At 40.5% G+C, this 23919-nt stretch overlaps 1 protein-coding gene across 2 annotated transcripts in view; it reads left to right on the top strand.

Annotated features, from left to right (window-relative positions):
• The window catches only part of ttc5 (tetratricopeptide repeat domain 5), a 32392-nt gene that overhangs the window by 3538 nt on the left and 4935 nt on the right, over window positions 1–23919 (top strand). Inside the window, exons 2-8 of one of the 2 annotated variants that reach the window (XM_039746269.1) lie at window positions 8540–8669; window positions 13746–13957; window positions 18031–18178; window positions 18506–18597; window positions 20173–20229; window positions 20914–21060; window positions 22550–22764. In XM_039746269.1, coding sequence (XP_039602203.1) covers window positions 8540–8669; window positions 13746–13957; window positions 18031–18178; window positions 18506–18597; window positions 20173–20229; window positions 20914–21060; window positions 22550–22764 — 1001 coding nt within the window. Of the gene's footprint in view, window positions 1–8536; window positions 8670–13745; window positions 13958–18030; window positions 18179–18505; window positions 18598–20172; window positions 20230–20913; window positions 21061–22549; window positions 22765–23919 lie in introns of both variants that reach the window. The other variant, XM_039746263.1, reaches the window with a different exon arrangement.

Here is a 23919-nt window from a genome sequence, read left to right as displayed (position 1 = left end):
GTCCTCTGAGCAGGTCCTTAGAAATTAGTGCGACACGTGCGCGAGTTGCAGTACCAGCAAAAAGTCGGGGGGCGCAGTGTGCTAAAAGTCGGAATGTGACGTCAGAGTCTCTGTTTACTATCTACATGTGACAGAAAGGCTCTATGCAGATCCTACGGGATGAATGCTTTGATGTGGTAAAGCAAAATGCCGACATACAGATGCATTCGTGGTGCTTTTATATTCAAGTGTCATAGCGTCAGCAACATAATGTACGGTGCTGTATTTGAGCCACTGAGAAAAAAATAAAGGACACGGTGAAAAAGTTTATTTTTTGATTAAAGTGAAAATTTCGGCTATAATCTCGAAATGTCCACTTTAACCTCGTAGTTTACTTCATCATTAATGCAGACCATCGTAAACGTCATCCCAGTTTTTAATTGCTACGAGCTTCTTGGACCTGACAGCAGCGACAAGCAGCAAAAGATCACCACACAGAACAAATTAAATGTCTGATATTCCAACTCTCTGCACATTTACAATCTTTAGATTCATACTTGATATCACTTTCATGATGAAATGCATTAAAGTGTGTATGTTACATTTTACATATAATTTCGTTTAAATAATAAATACTGTTAATAATTACACACATGGGGGTGACACGGTGGCAGAGTGGTAGCACTGCTGTCTCGCAGTGAGTTATGTTGCTGGTATTTCCTGCTTGTATTCCACACTGTGCTCCGGTTTCCTTCCAAAGATAAGCAGATTTGGGGATTTAGTGCCGCTAAAATGACGCGAGTGTATGCGAGTGTTTGTATTCACCTTGCGATGAGCTGAGGGATTGTTTCTCACTCGTCCCCAATGCTTGCTGGAATGGACACATCCCTGGATTGATGGATTTAATCAATAAACATCCTTTTCAGAGATATTGCAGTAAGGTGTCCTCGGAATTGAATGGGTGCTCCAGGCAATTCACAACACAGAGAAGCCAAACATGTGCTCACCGTGATAATATCTCGCACTGCCACCTGGTGGATTCCTCCAGATTTACATAAAGTACGCGTGCAAGTATGAACACTACAACGCTTGCGTAGCAGGAGTGTCCGCAGCACCATGCGTCGCGTGAAGTATAACTCTGGCCTAACCCTTTGTGCATGTGTCTCACGCCAGTGTTTTTGAATTCTTTATGATGTTCTACTTTGTCATCTACTCTTTGTCTTTTATTTCCGGCACAGGGTGTGGTTAAATCTCTTGGCACAAAGTCTTGTCTTGTGGGACGTGAAAGTATCTCTTTAAAAAAAGTCACGTCTCATCCCAGGATTTTTTTTTATTACAATAGAGAGATATATGCGAAGGTCTGTGATACGGTTTGCATATTTATAAATAGAGACCCACAAAGGAAGAAAATGAGTCATGTATCTTAAAATAGTTTTTTTATTCCTAAGCTTTCAACAACCTATCAGGTGTCATCATTAGAGGAAATTGATTACACATACAGGAATTAAAGGCAATGTATAGAGCAGGTGTAGGGTGGGAGTTGGATTAATAAGGTGGGGTTTGGAAGGTGTTGATCATAAAGTCTTTTTTATTATTATGATATTATTATTTTGAAGCCTACACGTGCTGGGTTTAAGTCCAAATGGCTGTTAATGGTATTTTCAAAAGAGAGCTCTGGCACCCTTAGTATTGTTGCTGAATTTTACTTTCACAGTGTCCCAGTTAAACGTGTGTCCGGTGTGTAAATCAAAGACTGGGTCTTTCCTCCTGACAGCATTGCGATGTTCCTGTATACGTGTTGCGAGTCTTTTAGATGTTTGTCCCACGTATACCACTGGGCATGCACTGCATGGAATGCTGTAAACTGTGTTTCTTGTCTCTGTGGTTGACTTTCTGTTTTAGGCATTGAAAAGGACCGTCTGTAAAGTGTTTGGCGGTCTGTGCCCCATCTTGATACCAGATCTGGACAGGACGCCCACAGTGATAAGGGAGCGTGTAGTTACGTGTGGTGAAGGACCAAGTTGAAGATGACTGGGGGGGTCTCTTATATAGGCATTGTTTAAAAAATGTCTTGGTGTAGCCATTACATGTGAATGTATTTATTTTATTCTTTTTTGTATCCATTGTGTTACAGTGGGTGTTTAATCCTTTTGAACAAAGTCCTAACACAACTTTGTGTATATAAAAAAGGCCTTTGTTATGTACAAGTGTACTGTATATAGTTCTTGCATAAAGGGGGTCATTTACCCTGTTAAGGAAGCATTGCAGTTCAAAAATTCTCACCCAACCTTTTTTTTTTTTATTCTACTTGTCTAGTTGCTTTACAACAAAATTCAGCCTTGTTATACACTGTCTTGCAGTTCCCGACCTTTCTCTTAATGATTCTTTGCAAAATGTTCTTTTCATCTCCTGGTTCTTCTGTTGGCTATGTTTAGTATTCACTTGCATATCAAGGGTTCAAAGAAACTGGAAGTACAGTAGATCATCCATGCCATCTTAGGAAGAGGAGCACAAGAGCCATCCATCCAGGAAAGAATTATCACTGAACTTGCAGGTTTCTTGGAAGAAGTTATGACCATAGAGACAGTCAGCAAGCTAGCTCTGTTTGTGTATGCCACAAAGTAGAGGTCGGAAGTAACTGATTACAGGGACTCGGACAGCATTTCAGTGTCTTTCAGAGATCCCAGAGTACACTGGGAAAAGGATCTCTCACTCGGTATTTCAGCAAAGGCACCAATGCAGAGAATTCACTTGAGCTCCATATGTGCAAAGCATACGATTATTCAACTCAACATTATACATCGAGCACATCTGTCTCGCTTAAAATTATCCAAAATGTTTCCAGGGCAGGATCTAACCTGCGAACGCTGCAATCAAGTCCCAGCCTCACTGGGTCACATGTTTTGGGCCTGCACCAAATTAACATCATTTTGGACCAAAATCTTTAAGTGCCTTTCAGACAGCCTTGGTGTCACAATCCCTCCTAACCCAGCTGTGTTAGGTGGGCTTACAGAGGGGCTTAAAGTGGAGAAGGACAAACAAACTGTGATCGCCTTCACTACACTATTGGCACGTAGACTTCTCTTGCTCAACGGGAAGAATCCTAACTCTCCTATTCTAAGTCAGTGGGTAACTGATATTATATACTCAGCAAAAAAAGAAACGTCCTCTGACTTACAGTAAACTTAATGTGTAAATATTTGTATGAACACTAAAAGAGTCAACACCATAAGACATAAACTAAAAATGTTTCACAATGTGTCCCTGAATGAAGGGAGGCTCAAAATCAAAAGTACCAGTCAGTATCTGGTGTGGCCACCAGCTGCTTGAAGTACTGCAGTGCATCTCCTCCTCATGGACTGGACCAGATTTGTCAGTTCTTGCTGTGAGATGTTACCCCTCTCTTCCACCAAGGCACCTGCAAGTTCCTGGACATTTCTGGGGAATGGCCCTAGCCCTCACCCTGCGATCCAACAGGTCCCAGACGTGCTCAATTCCTTCGACGATAAACACGAATCCGTCCATCACTCCTGGTGAGACAAAACCGTGACTCATCAGTGAAGAGCACTTTTTGCCACTCCTGTCTGGTCCAGCGAAGGTGGGTTTGTGCCCATAGGCGGCGTTGTTGCTGGTGATGTCTGGTAAGGACCTGCCTTACAACAGGCCTACAAGCCCTCAGTCCAGCCTCTCTCAGCCTATTGCGGACAGTCTGAGCACTGATGGAGGGATTGTGTGTTCCTGGTGTGACTCGGGCAGTTGTTGTGGCCATCCTGTACCTGTCACGCAGGTGTGATATTCGGATGTACCGATCCTGTGCAGGTGTTGTTACACGTGGTCTTCCACTGCGAGGATGATCAGCTGTCCTTCCTGTCTCCCTGTAGCGCTGTCTTAGGCGTCTCACAGTGCGGACATGGCAATTTATTGCCCTAGCCACATCAGCAGTCCTCATGCCTCCCTGCAGCATGCCTAATGCACGTTCACGCAGATGAGCAGGGACCCTGGGCATCTTTCTTTGGCTGTTTTTCACAGTCTGTAGACAAGTCTCTTTAGTGTCCTGCGTTTTTAGAACTGTGACCTTAAATGCCTACTTTCTGTAAGCTGTTAAGGTCTTAACGACCATTCCACAGGTGCATGTTAATTAACTGATTATGGTTAATTGAACATGCATGGAAAACATTGTTTAAAGATCTGTAAAGTTATTTGGATTTTTAAAACATTATTGTTGAAATACACAGTCCTGAAAAAGGGACGCTTATTTTTTTGCTGAGTATAGATGAATATGAATTGGAAAAAAATCAAATTCTAACTTAAAGGATGTACTCAAAACTTTTTAAAACCTGGCAGGACATAATCGATAACATTTTAGAATAAGTATTTATATTGGGGGTAAAGACTCCTTTCTCTCTTTACTCCTCTCAGTAGTTTTGCTCAGGCTGTTGGCCTTCCTTTCTTTCTCATGGGTGAGGGTTGATTTGAATTTCGTTTTATACTGTAAGCTTTTAATACAATTCAGTAAAACATAAAGTAACTGATTACATTTACTGTTGTTACTGTACTTGAGTAGTTTATGTAGGAAATTGTACTTAATGTATTTTAAATGCAACTACTTTTACTGTTTAAAATGTATATTATTTCACAACAACGCTACTTAGTTATTTTTAAAGGTGGATGGTTTTTAAGCACAATTAGTTGCTATGTTCAAAATGTCAAAATTCTTAATAGCCAAATAAAATAAGACTGCACACAAATACGTTTGGGGTTGCAGGTAATTCTCTTAGAGCATAAAGTGTTTTCCTCAATAACTCCGTGGCTGTCGACACACCTCGGTATTTCACGGCATGAGGGCCCAGTGGATTGGCCAGGAACTGAGTGAGTGTCCACTGCAAAAGTGACAGCAGCAAGATCACTCTTTATAGCACGGGTGTCAAACTCCAGTCCTGGAGGGCCGCAGTGGCTGCAGGTTTTCATTCTGACCAACTTCTTAATTAGTGACCAATATTTGCTGCTAATTAACTTATTTTGCCTTAATTTTAATTAACTTGACTCAGGCCCCTTAGTTGTTTCTTTTTCCGTAAAGAGCAGCCAAACAGTAATGAGACACAAAGTAAGCTGCCACATGACCAGCTCACTGGTGCCCATCACACAAGATCTGAAAATAAAGAAAGGTGAAGTTCTCAGTAAGGTTGATCTCTCGGGTTACCAAAACATATTGATGGTGTTCTTAGGAAAAACAGAAAATCAACCGTTTTGGAAATGTCTGCTGTGGGAGAATGAGCGCAGCAGTGAGCCACGGAATTAAATAACGGGTTTAATTAACAGCAAGAATTGGCTTCTCAAGATTTTCCAAGGAGGGATTTGCATTTCTAGCCATGCGTTTGCTAGAAGTTTACATGGCATACATAGAAAAGAATCCCTCCTTGGAAAATGTTCACATCTTGTTGCTTTGCAGCCTGAAATGGAGACACACATAAAAACATCTCTCTAGCTGAATTTACTCAGTGCAACGTATAACAGGCAAGGGAAAGATATAATAACAACAGTTAAGAAAAAAATAAAGAAGTAAAAACCAGAATTACTGAGATGGTCCAAGGTTCACCCCCCAGTGTCAGTACTTTGGGGAACCACAGTTTGCTTTAACGAGAGCCTCAAGTCTGTTGGGATCCTTCTGTGCCAACTTTGCTCAGCTAGACTCTGCGGTATTTGCCCACTCTTCTTTACCGAATTGTTGAAGCTCAGTGGGTGATGGACTGTAATCTTCAAGTCATTCCACAGGTTTTCAGTAGCGTTAAGTCAGGGCTTTGATTGGGCCTGCAAGTACATTCACCTTTTTCTCTATCAGCCACTGCGTTGTCAACTTTGCTGTGTACTTTGGGTCGTTGCCATGTTGGAGGGTGAACATTTTTCCCATTGACAGCTTTCTGGCAGAGGGCAGCAGGGTTTCCATTTTTCCTTCAATATTGACAAGTGCCCCAGTCCCTGCTGCGGAGAAAGACCCCCACAACAGGACACTACCAGCTCCATGGTTTACTGTAGGTATGGTGCGTTTTGGATGGTAAGATGCATTGGCTTTCATTCAGATCTACCATTTGGCGTTGAAGCCAAACACTTTGATTTTGGACTCGTCTGATCATGAGAGCTTTTTCTATTTGTCCTCTGAATCTTCAAGGTGCTTTTTGGCAAAGATCAATCAGGACTTAATGTGGCCTTTCTGGAGGTGGACGTTTTTTCTTGTAACCCTCCCATACAAGTCAGATTTGTGGAGCATTTGGAATTTTGTTGTTCCATGCACACAACGACCAATCTTGCTGTAACTTCATCAAAGTTGCCCTGGGCCTCCTGGTAGACTCTCTGAGGAACAGACTGATCTGGGCAGTGTCCTAGTAGTACCAAACACTTCTTGATTATGGACGGTACTGTGCTCCTAGACAATGACAAAGCCTTTGAATTTTTCTGTCCATTTCCTGACTTGTGCCTGTCCACAGCTTTATCCCTGAGATCTTTTGACGGCACCTCGCCACCTTCTTGTAGTTGGTTGTTTGCTTTCAGTTGCACTACCAAGCACTGGAATTAGGGTTGCCACCCGTCCTTTAAAATACCAAATCGTCCCGTATTTGAGAATGAAATTGCGCTTGGCCCTCAAGGGATGTGGCCCCCCGCTGCAGTATGCGTCCCTCATTTTTTTGTATTAAAAGTGGTAACCCTAACTGGGATGTTCCAAGAATAGCTGGTTTTATGGTGAGCTACTCATTCAGAATGATTGCAGTTGGAAGGCGTTTAGCTTGGTGTGCAGTGGAGAACCTGAATGAGTTTACAAGGATTTCTTCAGAGGGCTGATTCTGGTTGATTGATTTATTTTCTGAACCGTTGCTGTCGTATCTTTCACTTGGTGGTTATAAGTTGCATTGAGTAAATACAGCTGAAGAAATATTTGTGTGCGTCTTCATTTCAGGCTGCAAAGCAACAACATATGAATATTTTGTCGGGGGGATTCTTTTCTGTACACACTTTATAATAATTGCAGTTTGGAATTGAATTGCCATATAGCGCACAGTGTTTCTAGCGTGTATCTCTTAATATACAATTCTCTTCTGGTTCGTCCTGCTTCTTCTTCAAACCCGGTCCCCCCTACACGCAGCCCACACAGCATTTCTTGATTCCTATTCCTCCTCTTCCAAACCTTTCTCCACACTGCCTGTGGCCTCCCATACTCCCCCACGACGCTTTTCTCGATTCCTATTCCTCCTTCGGACTACCGCATTCCCCGCTCCTCTCTCATGACCCCATTGGTGTCACGTCACCGCCCTATAGCTAGCCTGACTGCGTGACCTTTCACTTCGGCCATGTGTGCGCCTCGGAGTCTTTTCCGTAGCCTGCTACAGGAAGGTACTCTCCCGACCATTGGCATTGGTTTCGCTCCTTGCTATTTTCGTTATACTGCGACGGTTGTTTCCTAAGCCTCTGTTCTAAAATGAACGACAGTATCTTCTCTGTCGACAGGTTTTTGTACAACGTTATCTCTATTCCGGGATTCGGCAACTGCCTGTTCCTATCAGTGGGTTATTTCTTGACACAAACGGTGACGAAGGCAATGCACTCTCACTACGATATAAGGCAGTAGATTTTGTTGCATCACATTGGGACAGATTTGGAGAAGTTTTTCCTGTCGAGTTATCACAACAAGTCAGGAGTACAATCAATACATGGCAACATCTGGAGTTTATGGTGGTGAAGCTGAAATTCAAGCTCTTTCCGAGATCAGATTTTTCGACTCATTTTCTGTCGTCTCCAGCAAAACACCTATTCACAACTGCGTCTTTCAAGAAGTATTTCTTTCTTCTTGATTTCTGAATTCCGTTCTCACCGTTTTCCATTCCTATTCTTACACCGGCGGGCGTCAGCTAGTATGTCAATAATATGACTTTTGGTAAGTAAAATCTTATTTTATTGCTATGTTCTGCTTATGCTTTCCAAAGCACTGCGGCAATATTTACAAATTTTTTTCTCTTGAAGTAACTGAATTATACTTGAGTACTTTTTTACTTTTATTTGAGTATTTTCCACATTTTGTAAGTAAAAATACTTCTGCTTAAGTGAACATTTTTTTTAGTACTCTTTCCACATCTGGCCATAAGAACAGTGGCATGGAATATGCCAGTACTGTGAAAGTTATTTTTGATGGCTATTTTACAAAAAAAAAGTTCAAAATAATAAATATCTGGAACTGATCTTTGAAGGAAATACAAAGAAAGTGAGAACTGCAACTATGAAAATGAAACCTGGGCTGGGGGTGGGAAAAGAATCTCTGACCTGCAATTTCATAGTCCGATTAACGGCAGATTTCATTGTGATCGTCTATGAATGACCTCTGAAGTAAGTTCTTGGAAAACAAATATAACAGTCTTTGTTATTAGCTGCTAATAAAAGCAGGAATGGAGGTCTTACATCAATTGTCTAAACTAACTTTTTCCAATGCAATGTCAAACAGTGAAGTTTGGATATGCTTTGTCCTTCGCCTTAGTTTTGTTGCAGTGTGTTCCCATGTTGCTGTTTTCCCTAGGAGCTGGTGGACGGCTTGTACAGTTTTCGAGATCACTACTTTGACACTCACAGTGTGGAAGAAGCCAGTCGAAAGCAAAGTGATGTGGCACTGGAAATGGAGAAGGTTCTGAAGAAACTCAATGAGATGGAAGGTGGGAAGGATTCAGAACAAGTACACCTTGAGCTGTGTGTGTGTTTTTATTAGGGGGGTGTAGGGTACTGGCTAGTGAGCTCAGCCTTCACAGGGGGCTACAGTCATTCAAGCAGTGTAAGAACAGAATCGGATGGGACTGATAATTAGATTATTGTACCCAATGCTGACATTTATGTGGGTGGCACAAACACCAGTGTTTTTGTATGGAATGAGTTATATTAGATAATGTTTTAAAGTGAAACATAAAGTTTTACTAGTATATCATTAAGCATCCCCATGAACCCAGAATAATGCATCATAATTCATTGGGGTACAATGCAATCCCACATCTGGACATATAAGACAGCTTTATTAAAATCTCTTTCCCAGACTGTTTACACCAGTGCTTCCCAAACTCGGTCCTGGGACCCCCTGTGGCTGCAGGTTTTTGTTCCAACCAGCGTCTGTTTTTAATTGGACTCCTGGGCTAATTAAGTGATGTGTTTTGGGAACAATATAAAAATTAGAAAACTAAGTCTGGTAAAAATATATATATATATATACAGTATATATATTAAAATGGACCAAGCAGTTATATGGGATTATTTTTTTTAACAATATTTTCATCTTGATTTCCATTTTACGTTTCTAGGTGTTCTAATTGTTTAATTAATCTTTTATTTACTAATTACTGGGTCTGACGCTAAAGTTGTGGCAGCCTTTGATTTTTCAGTGCTGTTTGTCAGCGTGTCTGCTCTGCTCGTTTTTAACTCATTAATAAGATACAAAAACTGCACAGAGAAAGGGAAACATAGAATGAAATCAACAACAGAGAGTTAAGCGTTTTAAATCTAAAGCAAAAGCAGAAATATTTCTAATTGTCTTATAAATGTAAAAATCACGCTACTGTGCTTTTCTGAATCTAGAATAGAAGACAAATAATATCAGCTAATTAAATGAGATCAGCGCTTTCAGGCGTTGTCACTGATTAGGAATCCGGTTGGAACAAAAACCTGCAGCCACAGGGGGTCCCAGGACGGAGGTTGGGAACCACTGGTTTATGGGACGGCTTTTCTGCTTTTGTAACATTCAGAAGGCTGTCTCTCTATGCCACTGTGTAGTCTTTTTTTTTTTCTCTCTTCCCTTGTCTCTCTACCACTCTGTAGACTCGCTTTTGACTTGGAGATGTTTTTAAACTTCCATCTTGATTCAACCTCGGAATCACTTCTGGGATCCGAAATTGGGGTAGCCATAGATTTATAGCAAAAGAACTTGACTGGAGGTTCCCTTAACAGCCTCTGCCGTTTATGCAGCCCCTGAGCCATCAGTAAGTGTTCAAGGGCTTGACGTCACTGACCAACGCCGAGTTGACTCCTCTAAAACATTAGTGCGTCTCCACCCAGGAATGCCAGCACACCATCTCTTGGTGCTGTTCATGGTATTTCACTGACATGGCTGCTTGTGTTGCCATTGCCAGTGTGTGTTTTCTTATAGGGCCTTACATGCATCTTGTACCACCTAAAGAGTCTACAGTCCTTGGCAACACAAGCTTCTCCCTCCAGTCAAACATTGCAAGTATTTAAGTAATATGAATAATAATGAATTCTCCTGCAAAATCTGAAAATAGCAACACATCACTTCTGTCTTTGTGTTAACACTTTATATATTACAGCAGAGAAACAGAAACGCAGTGCCATTCACGAACGCTTTATGCAAAGGTCCAGTCACGCTTGTTGTGCTCAGTAATAACAATAACAAAAATGGCATTTTCTGTGCTCATAGAAATGACCTCATTATTATCTTTCACTGAAACTCATTCATTTTAACAAATGAGTGCTGGATCTAATACTCCTTACGGTCCTGTGGCCCATATAAAATACTGTGATGTTGTGTTAACCTTACAATACAGTATATACGCACTGGCCATTTTATTAGTTACAATTGCTAATTAACTCCGTTATCCTGCTCCTCCATACTGCAGTACATCCAGATGTAGATTTAGTTAAAAGCCTTACTTGTTCTTTAATCAGGTATTTGTTTGGGTGATCGAAGTTTCTTTGACTAAGGTGTGACTCTTGGTGCTGGATGTGGCAGTTTCATTGTCTTAAAAGAAGCCAGTTGTCTAAAATGTTCAAGTTGTGTAGCTCTAGTCTGTGAGAACCCTAAATACAAAGAGGACTGTTTCATTTATGTGAGGTAGGATGCCCAGAGGGGACTGGGTGGTCTCGTGGTCTGGGACCCCTGCAGATTTTATTTTTTTCTCTCCAGCAGTCTGGAGTTTTTTTTTTGTTTGTTTTTTCTGTCCTCCCTGGTCATCGGACCTTACTCTTATTCTATGTTAATCAGTGTTGTCTTATTCTAATTCTTACTGTGTCTTTTATCTTTTTGAGCTGCATTATTTATATGAAAATGTGCTAGATAGAAATAAATGTTGTTGTTGTCGTCGTCTGTCGTAGCAGTGGGCTACCAGAAGTCCAGCACTGTTGACTTTGCTGGAGGTGAATGACATTTCATAGCCGGCAGTTCAGCAGCAGTTCCACGTATTTTGGAGACTGAATACCAAGCAACGACCCTGAAAATTTAAATTGAATGCGTCTAGGAATAACAGTTCAAAAGGGACGTTGCTGCTTTTTATAGCACTTTATATATATGTTTTCTTTATTTTCATGACCATTTACAGCACTCCATCACTCTCCTTCTTGGTCAAATAGCCCTTACACAGCCTGGAGGTGTGTTTGGGTCATTGTCCTGTTGAAAAATAAATGATCGTCCAACTAACCTGACTTCTGCACAACACAACTGCTGGTCCCAACCCCATTGATAAAGCAAGAAATTCCACTAAATAACCCTGATAAGGCACACCTGTGAAGTGAAAACCATTTCAGGTGACTACCTGTTGAAGCTCATCGAGAGAATGCCAAGAGTGTGCAAAGCAGTAATCAGAGCAAAGGGTGGCTATTTTGAAGAAACTAGAATATAAAACATGTTTTCAGTTATTTCACCTTTTTTTGTTAAGTACATAACTCCACATGTGTTCATTCATAGTTTTGATGTCTTCAGTGAGAATCTACCAATGTAAAAGGTCATGAAAATAAAGAAAACATATTGAATGAGGAGGTGTGTAAAAACTTCTGGCCTGTATTGTATATATATATATATAAATAAAATTAGGGCCACACCCCCTTTTTAAAGCCTCCAGATCTCAGAAACTAATGAACATACAAGCCTAAAAGGTGGCACACTAGTTATGGGGTACAAACAAAAGTGACATGGTCAGTCAGGAAGATTATCTGAAATCTGTTGATCTGATAAAAATTGATTCTCAATCTTAAGGAACATAATCACAATGACAACATATACCTTGTAGTTTTAGGGAAAGCTTTATTCAGCTATTGTGATGCCATCGGTGTGTTTGTCTGCGTTTAGCTGATGTACGCCTCTTCATTATTTTTCTAAAAAGCAAAATGAAAAACTCTCCCTTCTTGATTTGCGGGCACAGGGTCTCAGACCTGAGCTAGGAATTCTGTGTTATTCTTTCTCTGTCTCTCTCACTTAAATGCTGGGTGGTGCACAGATGACGGAGATCCTCTCTGTTTATAAAGCACGAGTTATGGATTAAGATTACACTGTGTGCACAACTATTGGGCAAGTTGTATTTCTGAGGATTCACTTTAATATGGCACAAATACAGTGCTATCAGTCAATGCAATATGTTAATAAACCTGAATGTTTTACAATGGAAATTGTGAGTGTGAACAATCTCAGGGGAATATATATGTGTGCACAATTTTAGGCAAGTATTAGTGTGCAGAATTATTACGCAACTACAGGAAAAACGAAAATTTTCCCATCTCAGTTGTTTATTTTCATCTGTTAAAGTGAGAATAATAAGCAACTCAAAATTTACAAAGAAACATTTCTGACATTTCCAAAAAAACCAAACCAGTGACCCTTCTTTTCAATAACAATCACAAGCCGTCCATTCATAGAGTCTGTCAGTTTCTTGATCAGCTTTTTGTGCAGCAGCAGCAGCAGCAATCCCAGCCTCCCAGACGCTGGTCGGAGAAGTGTGCTATTTTCTTTTCACCTTAAATCTCCCATTTAAGAAGGGCCCACAAGTTCTCAATAGAGTTTAGGTCAGGTGAGGAAGGGGGCCATGTCGTTATTCTTTGATCTTTAAGGCCTTTACTGGCTGGCCACGCAGTGGAGTACTTCGATGCATGTGATGGAGCATTGTCCTGCATAAAAATCATGGTGGTCTTGAAACTTTTTCCTGTACCACCGCTTGAAGAAAGTGGTAGGTTTGGGAGTTGATTTTGAGTCCATCTTCAACCCTAAAAAGGCCCAACTAGCTCATCTTTTATAATACCAGTCCATACCAGTACCTCATCTCCACCTTGCTGGCGTCTGAGTCGAAGTGGAGCTCTGTGCTCATTGCTGAACCAGCCACGGGCCCATCCATCCGGTCCGTCAAGTGTCATTTCATGTGAACTTATATGTCTTGTTCAGGGGTGGTCGGGTTTCAGCCCTCCTTACCTTGGCCATGTCTCTGAGCACTGAACACCTTGTACTTCTGGGCACTCTAAGTTACAGTTCTGGGACATGACAGCACTGGAGGATAATGGGTTCCTGGTAGCTTCACGTTTGACCCTTCTTAAGTCTTTGGCAGTTATTTTGTGTCTTCTTTTTTTCTCGACGCGTTTCTTGTGACTCTGTTGGACTATTTGTAACAAAACGTTTGATGGTTCTGTGGTCACGCCACAATATCTTAGCAATTTCAAGAGTGCTGCATCCCTCTGAAAATCTTCTTACAATTTTTGACTTTTCCGAGTCAGTTAAATCTCGTTTTGGCCCATTTTGCCCGAGGAAAACAAGCTGCCTAATAATCACGCACACCGTGATGTAGGGTGTTGATCTCCTTAGACCCTAACTACACAAATACACATCACCTGATATGCTTAAATCCAATAAGCATTGGAGTTGGAATATATGCATGAAAATGATAATATGGTCAAAATAATCACTTGCCTAATCATTTTTGCACACAGCGTAAAGTACCTTCTATGCTTGAGACATTTTTTTTTCTCCCCTTAAGGTCAGTGTAACAGCAGAGCTCAGTTTCTACTTCTGAAGGGTCGTACTTTGAATATTGTGGCTCAGTACAGCCCTGACGCAGAAGAGACGCTCTCCAAAGCTGTGAAGCTCGACCCCAGTCTGGTGGATGCCTGGAACCAGTTGGGCGAGGTCTACTGGAAGAAAGGAGATTTGACTGGAGCACAGACCTGCTTCTCTGGTGCACTCGGTCATGTAAGAAATGATTGTATTTTATTTACTATTTTGATTGTGCTTGAAATGGATGAGCAGAGTTTTGGATATAGCATTTTTTTTTTTTTTGCTAATTTCACATAATTTTTTTTTTTTTACATATTTCAGTTTTAAGAAAGTTTTCTTTAATCATTAAAGCCTTCACTTTTAATAATTAACAACACAATTTGTGTGAAATCTGGCAAATTCTCTTTTCACCTTGGTAGTCGCACACACTCTCATGTACGTATTGCACAATAGGACATACGGACAGGCGTCCTTTAAATGTTACGTTCGTGAGTGAACCTGTTACAAGAGGACGGCTCCTAGCGCTCACCTCAAGCCACACTTTAAGTGTAACACCTGACCTCTGCCAACTCTCCTTTGCCTTAACACCCAGTGGAGTTCGCTGACCGGGCAGGGACTTTTTTACAATTGTCCACAGCTTGATAAGGAACCATGAATAGGAATCAAAATAATGCTGTAGCATCCAGGGAAAATAAAAAAAAAAAAAGTATAGAGGCAACCAAGGAGCTTGAAAAGGAAAGTATAGCTTGAGGAACCAAAAATAAGTGGAAAATGAAAAGGCAAAAAAAAAAAATGTAAATCAAATGACTCGAAACACACAGAGCACTAAAAGGATTCTGTGACAATTCATTAAGGGAACACCAGCATCCTGCTCGAGCCCCTCACTCGTAGTCACTATGAATCTCCAGTGACAAGTGCTACTTGGCGACTCAAGATAAGAGGTGACAAAAACTGTTGTCAGATCTTAATAATATGCTGGTTATTAAATTGTGTATTATTTCCTAATGGAGAAAAACAAGCTGAACCAAATACACAGAAGGGTTAGATGTCATTACAGAATTGGGGAATCTAAGAAACATTTGAAGTGCAACTTGTTAAAAAGAATCCAGAATTCCAAAGGTTTTGTCTCTGTCACAGCTAGGCAGTGTGCTGAAACAATTCAGAATGGCTTACAGAGCGGGCTTTATGCAATACAAATGGAGGGCAGTTTTTGCTAAACCCACACAAAGCACTTGTGCAGTTCTGGTTTCTATTTTACAAAACAGACATCCAAGTTTTAGAGAAAGACAGGCGACAAGATAAACACGGAGCTACAGGGTGTCAGATACTAGGACATACTGGAGTGAAATCTATCTATTTGATAAGATAGGTGATGAGATAGAAAGACACACAGCAAACACTCCAGTAAACATTTGTTCGTATTATTTTATTGTATTTTGTTTTTCGAGGCCTGTTTCTATTGTAGGCGCAGAATGTTTGGTGGACTGTGCTGAGAGCAGAGCTGTTTTGTTCTTGGCCCTACTGTATTTAACGTCACCTGGTTACATTAATGTCCTTCCATCCACCCACCTTCTTTCCTGCTTATCTAGTTCAGCATCGTTGGCGAGAGCTGATGCCAAGGTGGGAACCAATCCTGGTAGAGATATAATTCAAGACCACACCAGAAGTCACTTGAATTGTGACAGTTTAGTCTCAAGGTAATCTAATATAGGCTATTTAAAATGTATACTTCAAAGCATGTTCATCATCCATATATTGGAGTAGTAAAGTTCATTACTGTAGGGGAGGTGACAAGAGCATGATGGGATCAGTCTACAAAACTTAGGCACTTAGTTTAGTTTTATACAGTGTGGTCCTACTCATACTGTAAGTGCTGTAAACACTCACATACATAGGTTCATTTTAAAATAAAAATATGTATTGTAACTTACAAAAAATAGAGTTTTTAAAAAATATTTTAGATTCTTAGAGCTCCTAAAGCCAACAGATAGAGAAAGAGAGGAAAACAAAAATTAAGCGACTGATTCCATAGAAAATAAACTTTGGGTTCCCATTGTCATTAGAAAAAGGATTCAGTCTGACTTGGGCTGATGAAACTTAAACTAATCCCTCCAGCGCTTTTCACATTGGACTAAAATGCAAAATGGTGTCTGTGCTTTTCTTGACGGATGAATACGACCAAAGTGAGACGCGGGGTCTGTAGCTGATGGTGATTTGTCACATTTCAAGGCCAGAAGGAATAATTTAGTCAATGTAGATTACTTTTTTGCCAAGGTAATTAGTGTTTTTGTTTTGTCCCTCAGTGTCCATACAGGTTTGAAAGTTTACTTTACTCCATTTATTCAACAAAGCATTACATTTAAACTGAATCGGAGATCTCGCAAGAAGCAGCACCGTCTGTTACTGTTAAACCAAATTCAAGTTTCTGTGGTAGACTTTATTCAAATCAACAGTTACGAGATGTAGTGTTAAAAATACATATACAATATTAATGAGAACCTTAACATATGAGGTGTGATCAAAAAAAGCAACGATTATTGCAGGAAAAGATTTACAAGTACAGTACTAGTTACCCTCAAAATGCTCTCCTCCACTTTGAAAGCACTTATCCCAACGCTCCTGCCACTTTGTGAAGTTTTCTTTCGAGTGTGTCTTTAGTTGGGCTGTCGTGGCTGCCTGGATGTCCTCAGTGGATTGAAATGGTTTGCCTTTCGTGGTCATTTTCAATTTAGGGAACACAGCCAGAAGTCGCACGGTGCCAGATCCGGCGAATAAGGTGGATGCGGACACAGCGTAATATTTATAATCGACAGAAATTGTCTTACTAGAAGGGATGTGTGACAAGGAGCGTTTCAACATTTTCCTCGGTTATTGATGTTGAAGGACATCTTTTCTCCTCTTCAACCAAGTCAGATCCATTACGAAATCGATCAAACCACTGAACAGTCTTAATTTTCGGTGCAGTGTCACCATAAACCGATTTTAACATCTGATGGGTTTCCTGAGCTTTTTGCAATTTGAAACAAAATTTCATGGTAATACGTTGCTCGATATCCATTATTAACGACAAACTAGAACTCAACAGTGGCTCACAAACGACTGACTTGTCACAAGCTCGGCTCTAGGATGGCCGCGTCAGAACCGGCATTGAATTGTTTTGCGCTGCTCTTGGACGGTGCTCTGCATCAACATTCACCGTACATTTGATCACACCTCGTATACAGTAATTTATATTACTAAAATCCTCACACAAATTGTGCAGCCTTCCCCTTATAGCAAACCTGCTTTTAGGAGGCTAACAGCCCGCTCTCTTTGGTGTGTATAATGTGTATGTGTCTGAAGAGTCTGACTGGTGGTGCAAATGAAAGAGGAAGTGGGAGACACACACGGAAGAGTAAAGGTGTAGGTGGCATGCTGAGAGTCTTCTTCAAAGACGGGAAACATTAAAGTGGACAGAAGGCAAGCAAGGTGCATTGAAAGGACACTCGGGCTTTATGAGAGCGGACTCGAGAGAGAGTGCTGGTCAAGAGGGGTTCAGACATGCAAGGAAACTGAGGACCGGTGCTGAATGGACACAAAGGGAAAGAGGGCTGAGGATCTTTTAAAAATGGATTCTATTACATGTCTAACAGGCAAAGTGGCTAGTTAAATGATAAAGCGCTTTGTCACTTAACTTAAAGGTAATGAACTGAAAAACTATAAAACAAACAGCACTTTTTCAAATTATAATAAATATCAGAAAAAAAAATATTACATCTTCCTCCAATAATAGCATTCTTAAAACTCCGCTGAAAGAGAGGAGTAAAGAAATTACTTAAAACGTATAAAGTTCAAGTGACTATATACAGTATTGCTGCCGTTATTCTTAAACAATACCCAATCTGATTAATAGACTGTTTTGCTTTTCCTAACTTTAGTGGTGTTGTTCCACTTAGCGTTTAATGCGTCAGCTACACGTCATACATCTTCAGAGTACACAGACATTCAGCTGCTGTATTAACCTTTGGCTGAAGAATGTGCAGAAGTGGTCACCATAAAGAGAAGTGATCCTGGCCCGTTTTCGGATTGAGGTATTGTGGCCCACTAGTTTATTCAACTAAAACAACCGACTGAGCTAAAGTATATCTGAATAGTGCTCTGTGACACCACACGCTAAACTGCACTCAAAAGCAGATACAACGCTATTTCAGAGCGGCGTCCCTCTGGCCAACAGCGTACCACATCATGACAAGCACTTTGAGTCAACTACTTTTGTTTTCTTTTTGCAGTGTGAAAACAAAGTTTCCCTCCGAAATCTTTCCATGGTCCTGAGACAAATTCGAACCTCTGGTGAAGATTACTCCACAAATGTGTTTGAGAGCGTCAACAAGGCAAAGCAGGCGGTGCAGCTGGACATCAAGGATGGAACGTCTTGGTGTCAGTTTACTATTTTTCATATGCTTCACAGAAACTCAAGTCTCTCTGGAATTGTTCTCGTTTATCTGTACAGTACATGTCTGTAGTTTAGCAGTTGGGCAGGAAAGGTTACATTGGTTGTTACTTAGTATAACAAGAACAATATTACTTTTATTTAATTACTTATTTTTTTTTTAAGTTTTGTTTAATATAAGTGGCTGTCTTTATTAACAACTTTGATAAACGTCGTCTTAAATCTGTAGCATCAAACAATACTACAAGTCTGCACACAAATTGTTTAATTTACAGTACATACTGTAAATGTAAAAATATTTCTTTTTCTTGTAGATATTCTTGGAAACGCATACCTCTCCTTATTTTTCATATCAGGACAAAATCCAAAAATGTCCCAGCAGGCTTTAAGTTCATACACACAAGCGGTGAGTGATAATCTAATGTGCTGGATATTACATTGTTGTAAGTGACAACTTTGCTGCATCTTGTAGCAGCTTTATGGTTCCTATAGTCCAAAATTTTAGGACTGAGTGCTTCCTACATTTATTCTAAAAAACTTTCCAAGAAGACGGTGTTTGTTTTCTTATTTTCTTGCTCTGTTGTATTGTACCTTGTAGTTTATTTTGTTCTCAGTTCATCTGCTTTTCGGCCGGCCTGTACTTTAGGATAGTTTTTGCTGAAGGTGAATTTGTTGTAGCTACACGCCATACATATCTGTGTTAAAATGCAGTTAAAGGGAGTTCAGGTGAAACACCATGGAGTGCTGATGTTCAATAACAACACTTACACATTTGCTGCACAATGGTCAGCTTCTTTATTTGGGAAAAAATGTCAAATGAACTCGCCTTCAGTGTGACAATGTGAGCCAACACACCGGGCGTGAGTTCCTTGTATCAGCATCACATACAGTATAGAGCGGTGACCAACAGGATATTTGCTCCGGTTATGTGCTATGCAGGATGAAACATCCCATTGGGAAATTTCACATGAATGCTCATCCGAGTGCTGGCAGCTACTTGAAGTTGCCGAGTTGTGTCACTGACCTCTCGCTAAATAAAAGAAATGAATTGGATTTGCCATAAAGGATGTTTTGTCCACAAGTAGTAATTGGAGCAAAGTTGTACCCACTTAATCTGTTACATTTGCTTTTCATTTTTACACAAAAAAAATTTATGAAATATTTTGAGATCAATTAGTGCAACAATCAGTCAACAGCAGTATCTCATTTTCCTGGAAAATTCTTGCTTGAAATAGATTACAGTTGGAAGGTGGTACTGTCTATTTGAAATGGTAACTCCAGACATTCTCATAGTACATAAATGCAGGAGTACTGCAACACTGTTAAGCAAAATCTAGCAAGACACATTTAAGATGCAGTAAAATATTTGTTTGCTTTACTTAATGAAGACAAAGAAAACTTAAAACAAACTCCTTTCTATTCCTTGTGGCGCAGCTGTCTTTTCTGCTCATCTTCTACGTCATCATGAGGATGGGTTGATGTCTCAAGCTTGTCTTGTCCCTCATCTCGTCTCGTCGTTTCTTGGTCACAAAACATGTTGTTGACTCACTCGAGGATTGTACAGCACATCATTAATCTGAATACTTACTGTAAAGACGACCAAGTCTGCTTCTAATCGCTCACTTTTCATTTTAGCAGAGATTCTCTATGATCTCCAGTGAAGCATTTTCTCTGCCTATGATCTTTCTGACTTTGTGTTTTTCCCTGTCTTTTATTTTACAGTTTTTTTTTGATTCAGTAGTTCATGTTTGCCCAGCATTCTTGTTACTGTTTGTTACGGTGATGACACAAGTTTGCATCTCCTAACGACATCTTTTAAAATTCATGAGCTGTCTATCCACATCAAGCATAATTGTTTTCACAGATGTCCTATAAGGAGAGTTTCTGATCTTTTGATGAAGCTATCTTAACAGTTCTTTGAAGTGCCCTGCATGAAATAAACGTTTGTAGTTTTCTTATATGTTTATGACTTTCAATACAGGAGAAGATGGACCGGACAGCAAGTTGCAACCAAGACTTACACTTCAATCGAGCGACGGTGAGTTGAATTCGGATTTTTGATTTCCTCTCAATACAGCACAATAACAAAGTAATCTAAACATGCCAGTGGCCTCTCCATAAACTTGTGCTGACCTAAAGTCACACCTCTACTACAAACTCAAGGTTTGCGCACGTTTTATGAAACGTTTTTGTTTTTAAAATCACTCCATAATGTATGGCTGGGGCCGGTCAGCTTTCAGTTAGATTTTTTTTGGTAGTAAAAATGTGTGTTTGCTTTGCGACCATTTTAAATAAGAATTGATCTCGTATTTTACCGCTGATAGCTCAGGGTTGAGGGCGAGTGGGACTAGGCACAAAGTCACTCACATGCAGTTTTAATTTTTTCCATTGACTTATTTGAGTTAGATTTTTGATACGAAACCAGATATTTACAGAGCACGATAAACCGATGTGGACTTTACCTTCCAATATACTGTGTGTCTCTGTCTCTGTCTGCAGTATGCATGGTGACACACAGGGAGAACACGCAGGTGCAGGATAGTTCACATTGAAGTCAATGCTTTTTTAGTTTGTTTTTTTTTCTGTAGTGAATTCTTTTATGTGGATGACAATGCAATGTTTACCAAAAGAAAAATCGGGTTTCTTGGAAATTGGGCCAGTATTTCTGCGGACAACCTTTTTATGGCGTAAAGTTTGTAAAATGTTTTTGTAACCTTTTCAGCTCTATCAGTATGAGGAACTGTATGAACAGGCACTGGAAGGATTCTCGCAAGCATCAGCCTTGGACCCCTCATGGCCGGAGCCGCCTGTCAGAGAGCAGCAATTGCTGGACTTCCTGGACCGCCTCAGTACCCTTCTACAGAACAAGGTATGTCAAGTCAAGTTGGGGAGTATGCACTGGTACAGTGTGTTGCTGCACCCACTACACAACAAAACAACTCGGGATCCCGGTTGGCAACCCCCCAGGCAGACACGTGGTCCAGTCCCACCCTCTGGAAATGACCCTCTATCTGTCACAGCCTGGTGTTACGTGGGCAACCCCTTGGCCTGGTCCAGCCACTTGGGTCCCCAACAATGAGGATCTTACAGGCTGGATCACCTTCAGGGAAACATGCCACATGGCCGTTGTGCCATAACTGACACTCCCTCACGATACAGGTAATGTGCCTCATTTGGGACTCCATGAGCAACACAAAGTCAAACCAATGGTACCCAAGGAGAGACACCGTACCAAAGGAGTCCAGTCTTCGTCTCAGGTTACTAGATAGCATCCAGGAAGCACCAGGTATATGCTGGGAATAAACAAGGATAATAATCAGTCAAATGATACATACCCAGTTTGTCAACATGTAAAGAGAGTATTAATATTGTGAGGCAAACCTCTCATAGAAAATGTGTTTAAAATCAAACTCTGAATGCCCTGCTGCAAGTGGATCACTCTAGTTCTGCTGTGCCCAAGTCCAGTGGTGGCATGCTTTACATTACTTCAGCCAACACTTGGCACTGCACATAGTGACTGTAGACTTGTGTGTAGCTCTTCGGCCATGAACACCCATTTCATGAAGCTCCTGACACACAGTTCTTTAGCTATTGTTGCCTTCTGCAGTTTGTAACTCCGTTGTGAGCGATGCAGTACAGTATAGGGTGTGTATATATATATATATATATATTTTTTTTTTTTACACACTATGTGCTGCAGCAGCCCTGCTGTTTGAGTTTGCGATGTCACCATGGTTGACCTGTTGTTACTCCTAGACACTTCCACTTCACTGTAATAGCACTTGAAGTTGACCAAGGCTGATCTAGCAGAGTGGAAGCATCACTGACTCATGGCAAAGGTGGCATCCTATGACGATGCCAGGTTCAAAGTTGCTGAGCTCTTCAGTACCCGTTCTACTGCCAGCGTTGGTCAACGGAGACTGCATGGCTGTGTGCTTAATTTTATCTACATGTTGACAATGAACCATGTGAACTCAACAATTCAGAAAAATGTCCGCACCCTTTTGGCCATATACTGTATGTGACATGAGAGCTGGTGGCCTTGGCACCTCTGAGAGGTGCACAGATGATTTATCGTAATAGGCACATTTGTGGATAGGATGTATTTTGTTGTAGGCCTTCAAGCCAATCTCACAAATTACAATAACCTTGGGTTGTATTCTTTCCTTTTAAATTGAACTATCACAGGCCATGCATGCTCTGCTTCATGTAGAGTTTAATTTTACTACTAGAGTACGCTTTATTCTAGAAGGCCTGATTAATGCTTCTGTTTTATTTACCTCACAGCCTTTGCTCTTATATGGAATAACCTGTTCTTACATGTGCCTAATAAAGAAAATATGTTTATTTATCGGCAGGGAAAAGTGAAGGCAAAAAGGCTGCAGAGTCTGTTGAGTAGCCTTCGAGCTAGTGATCTAGGACCATGTTGTAATGGACAGTACCAGACACCATCAGGGCAGCAGATTAAACTGGAGAAGGAGCAACTGAGAGCTCTAAAGTCTGGAGTAAATGCTGGTGTGGCAGTGCTGGGCAAGGTCGTCTTCAGTCTTACACCAGAGCAGAAAGTGCCTTTGTGAGTATAAGTTATGTCTTTGGGCCACTGAGGGGACAAACACATTTATTAATTTTCATTGCTGTAATAATCGTGGTAGCTATGTAGAAATAATATGCAGGCCTGTCAGACCTTGCCAAAGTGTTGTACTGTAATGAGAGCAGTCATGAAAATAAAAGGTGGCACAGGTTTATGATGGTTACTCACTGAAGTGGCACTCTGCCTGCTTTAAAGCAGATGTGATTGATGATTGGTGTTGAGCTCAATCAGCTCATCTTAAGCAATATTTCCTTAACGTTCTTTGGGACTGATCACTCTTTGATTCACACATGTGAATGATGCAGAAGAACACACATTTGGACAATATAACTACACTCTGGCCTGGCCTTGCTATATGCAAAACCCTTTTATTGTTTGTTTTTTAAGCTGGAACGGCTTGTGATAGCAGATTGGCTAATGAGTTTTACTTAGCAAGTGAGCATCTCAAGCAGTCCATGCAGCTTCCTCCTAAAAGGTCAAAGCCCCACTAACAAGTTAGAATTCTTACATTCATTATATTTATGGACATAATTGCTGGTGTATTGTGAAACAGGACTTAACGATTGATTAAAAAAATGCCAATTTTAAGTAGAAACGTGATTGACAGTAAAGCAGAAAAAGAGAACAATAATTTACTGCTGTTACAAAATGATTATAAGTAGCTCAGTGTGCCACAACAGCAGCTTTTACTTCATGATCATTTGTTGTAATCACCCAGCCTTCCTCTTGCTCAACACTTATTCAAACTTAGTCTCATCTCATTCTGAACTTTACTTGTCACTATGCACAAAAAAATTTTTTTTTTCTTTGTAAACTCACCTTGATATCTGTGTGGAGAGCCCATCTCTGGATATCGCTGTCCTTCCATGTAGCTGGTGACATGCGTGGCGTCAGGCTTAGAAGTTATTATTGATCACTGGCCGTCGTTATCTGGGGCTTTGAACTGCAAACCATCAACACTGGACTAGAATTTTTTTTTCACATCAGTATCTTTAGTGAAAAGAAATGTGGTAAATGTAACATATCATTACAGTAAAGGGTTACAGTTGGTCATATGGAGTTCACCATAATTTCACTCCAGCAAATTGGCCTTTGGTGTGGAAAAACGTTTAAGCACTACTGCCTTGTATTAAACTA

This window comes from Polypterus senegalus, chromosome 1 (assembly GCF_016835505.1).
Source record: "Polypterus senegalus isolate Bchr_013 chromosome 1, ASM1683550v1, whole genome shotgun sequence".
Taxonomy (NCBI): Eukaryota; Metazoa; Chordata; class Cladistia; order Polypteriformes; family Polypteridae; genus Polypterus; species Polypterus senegalus.
Note: the sequence above shows the minus strand (reverse complement) of the source record. Positions and strands in the feature narration are given on the sequence as shown.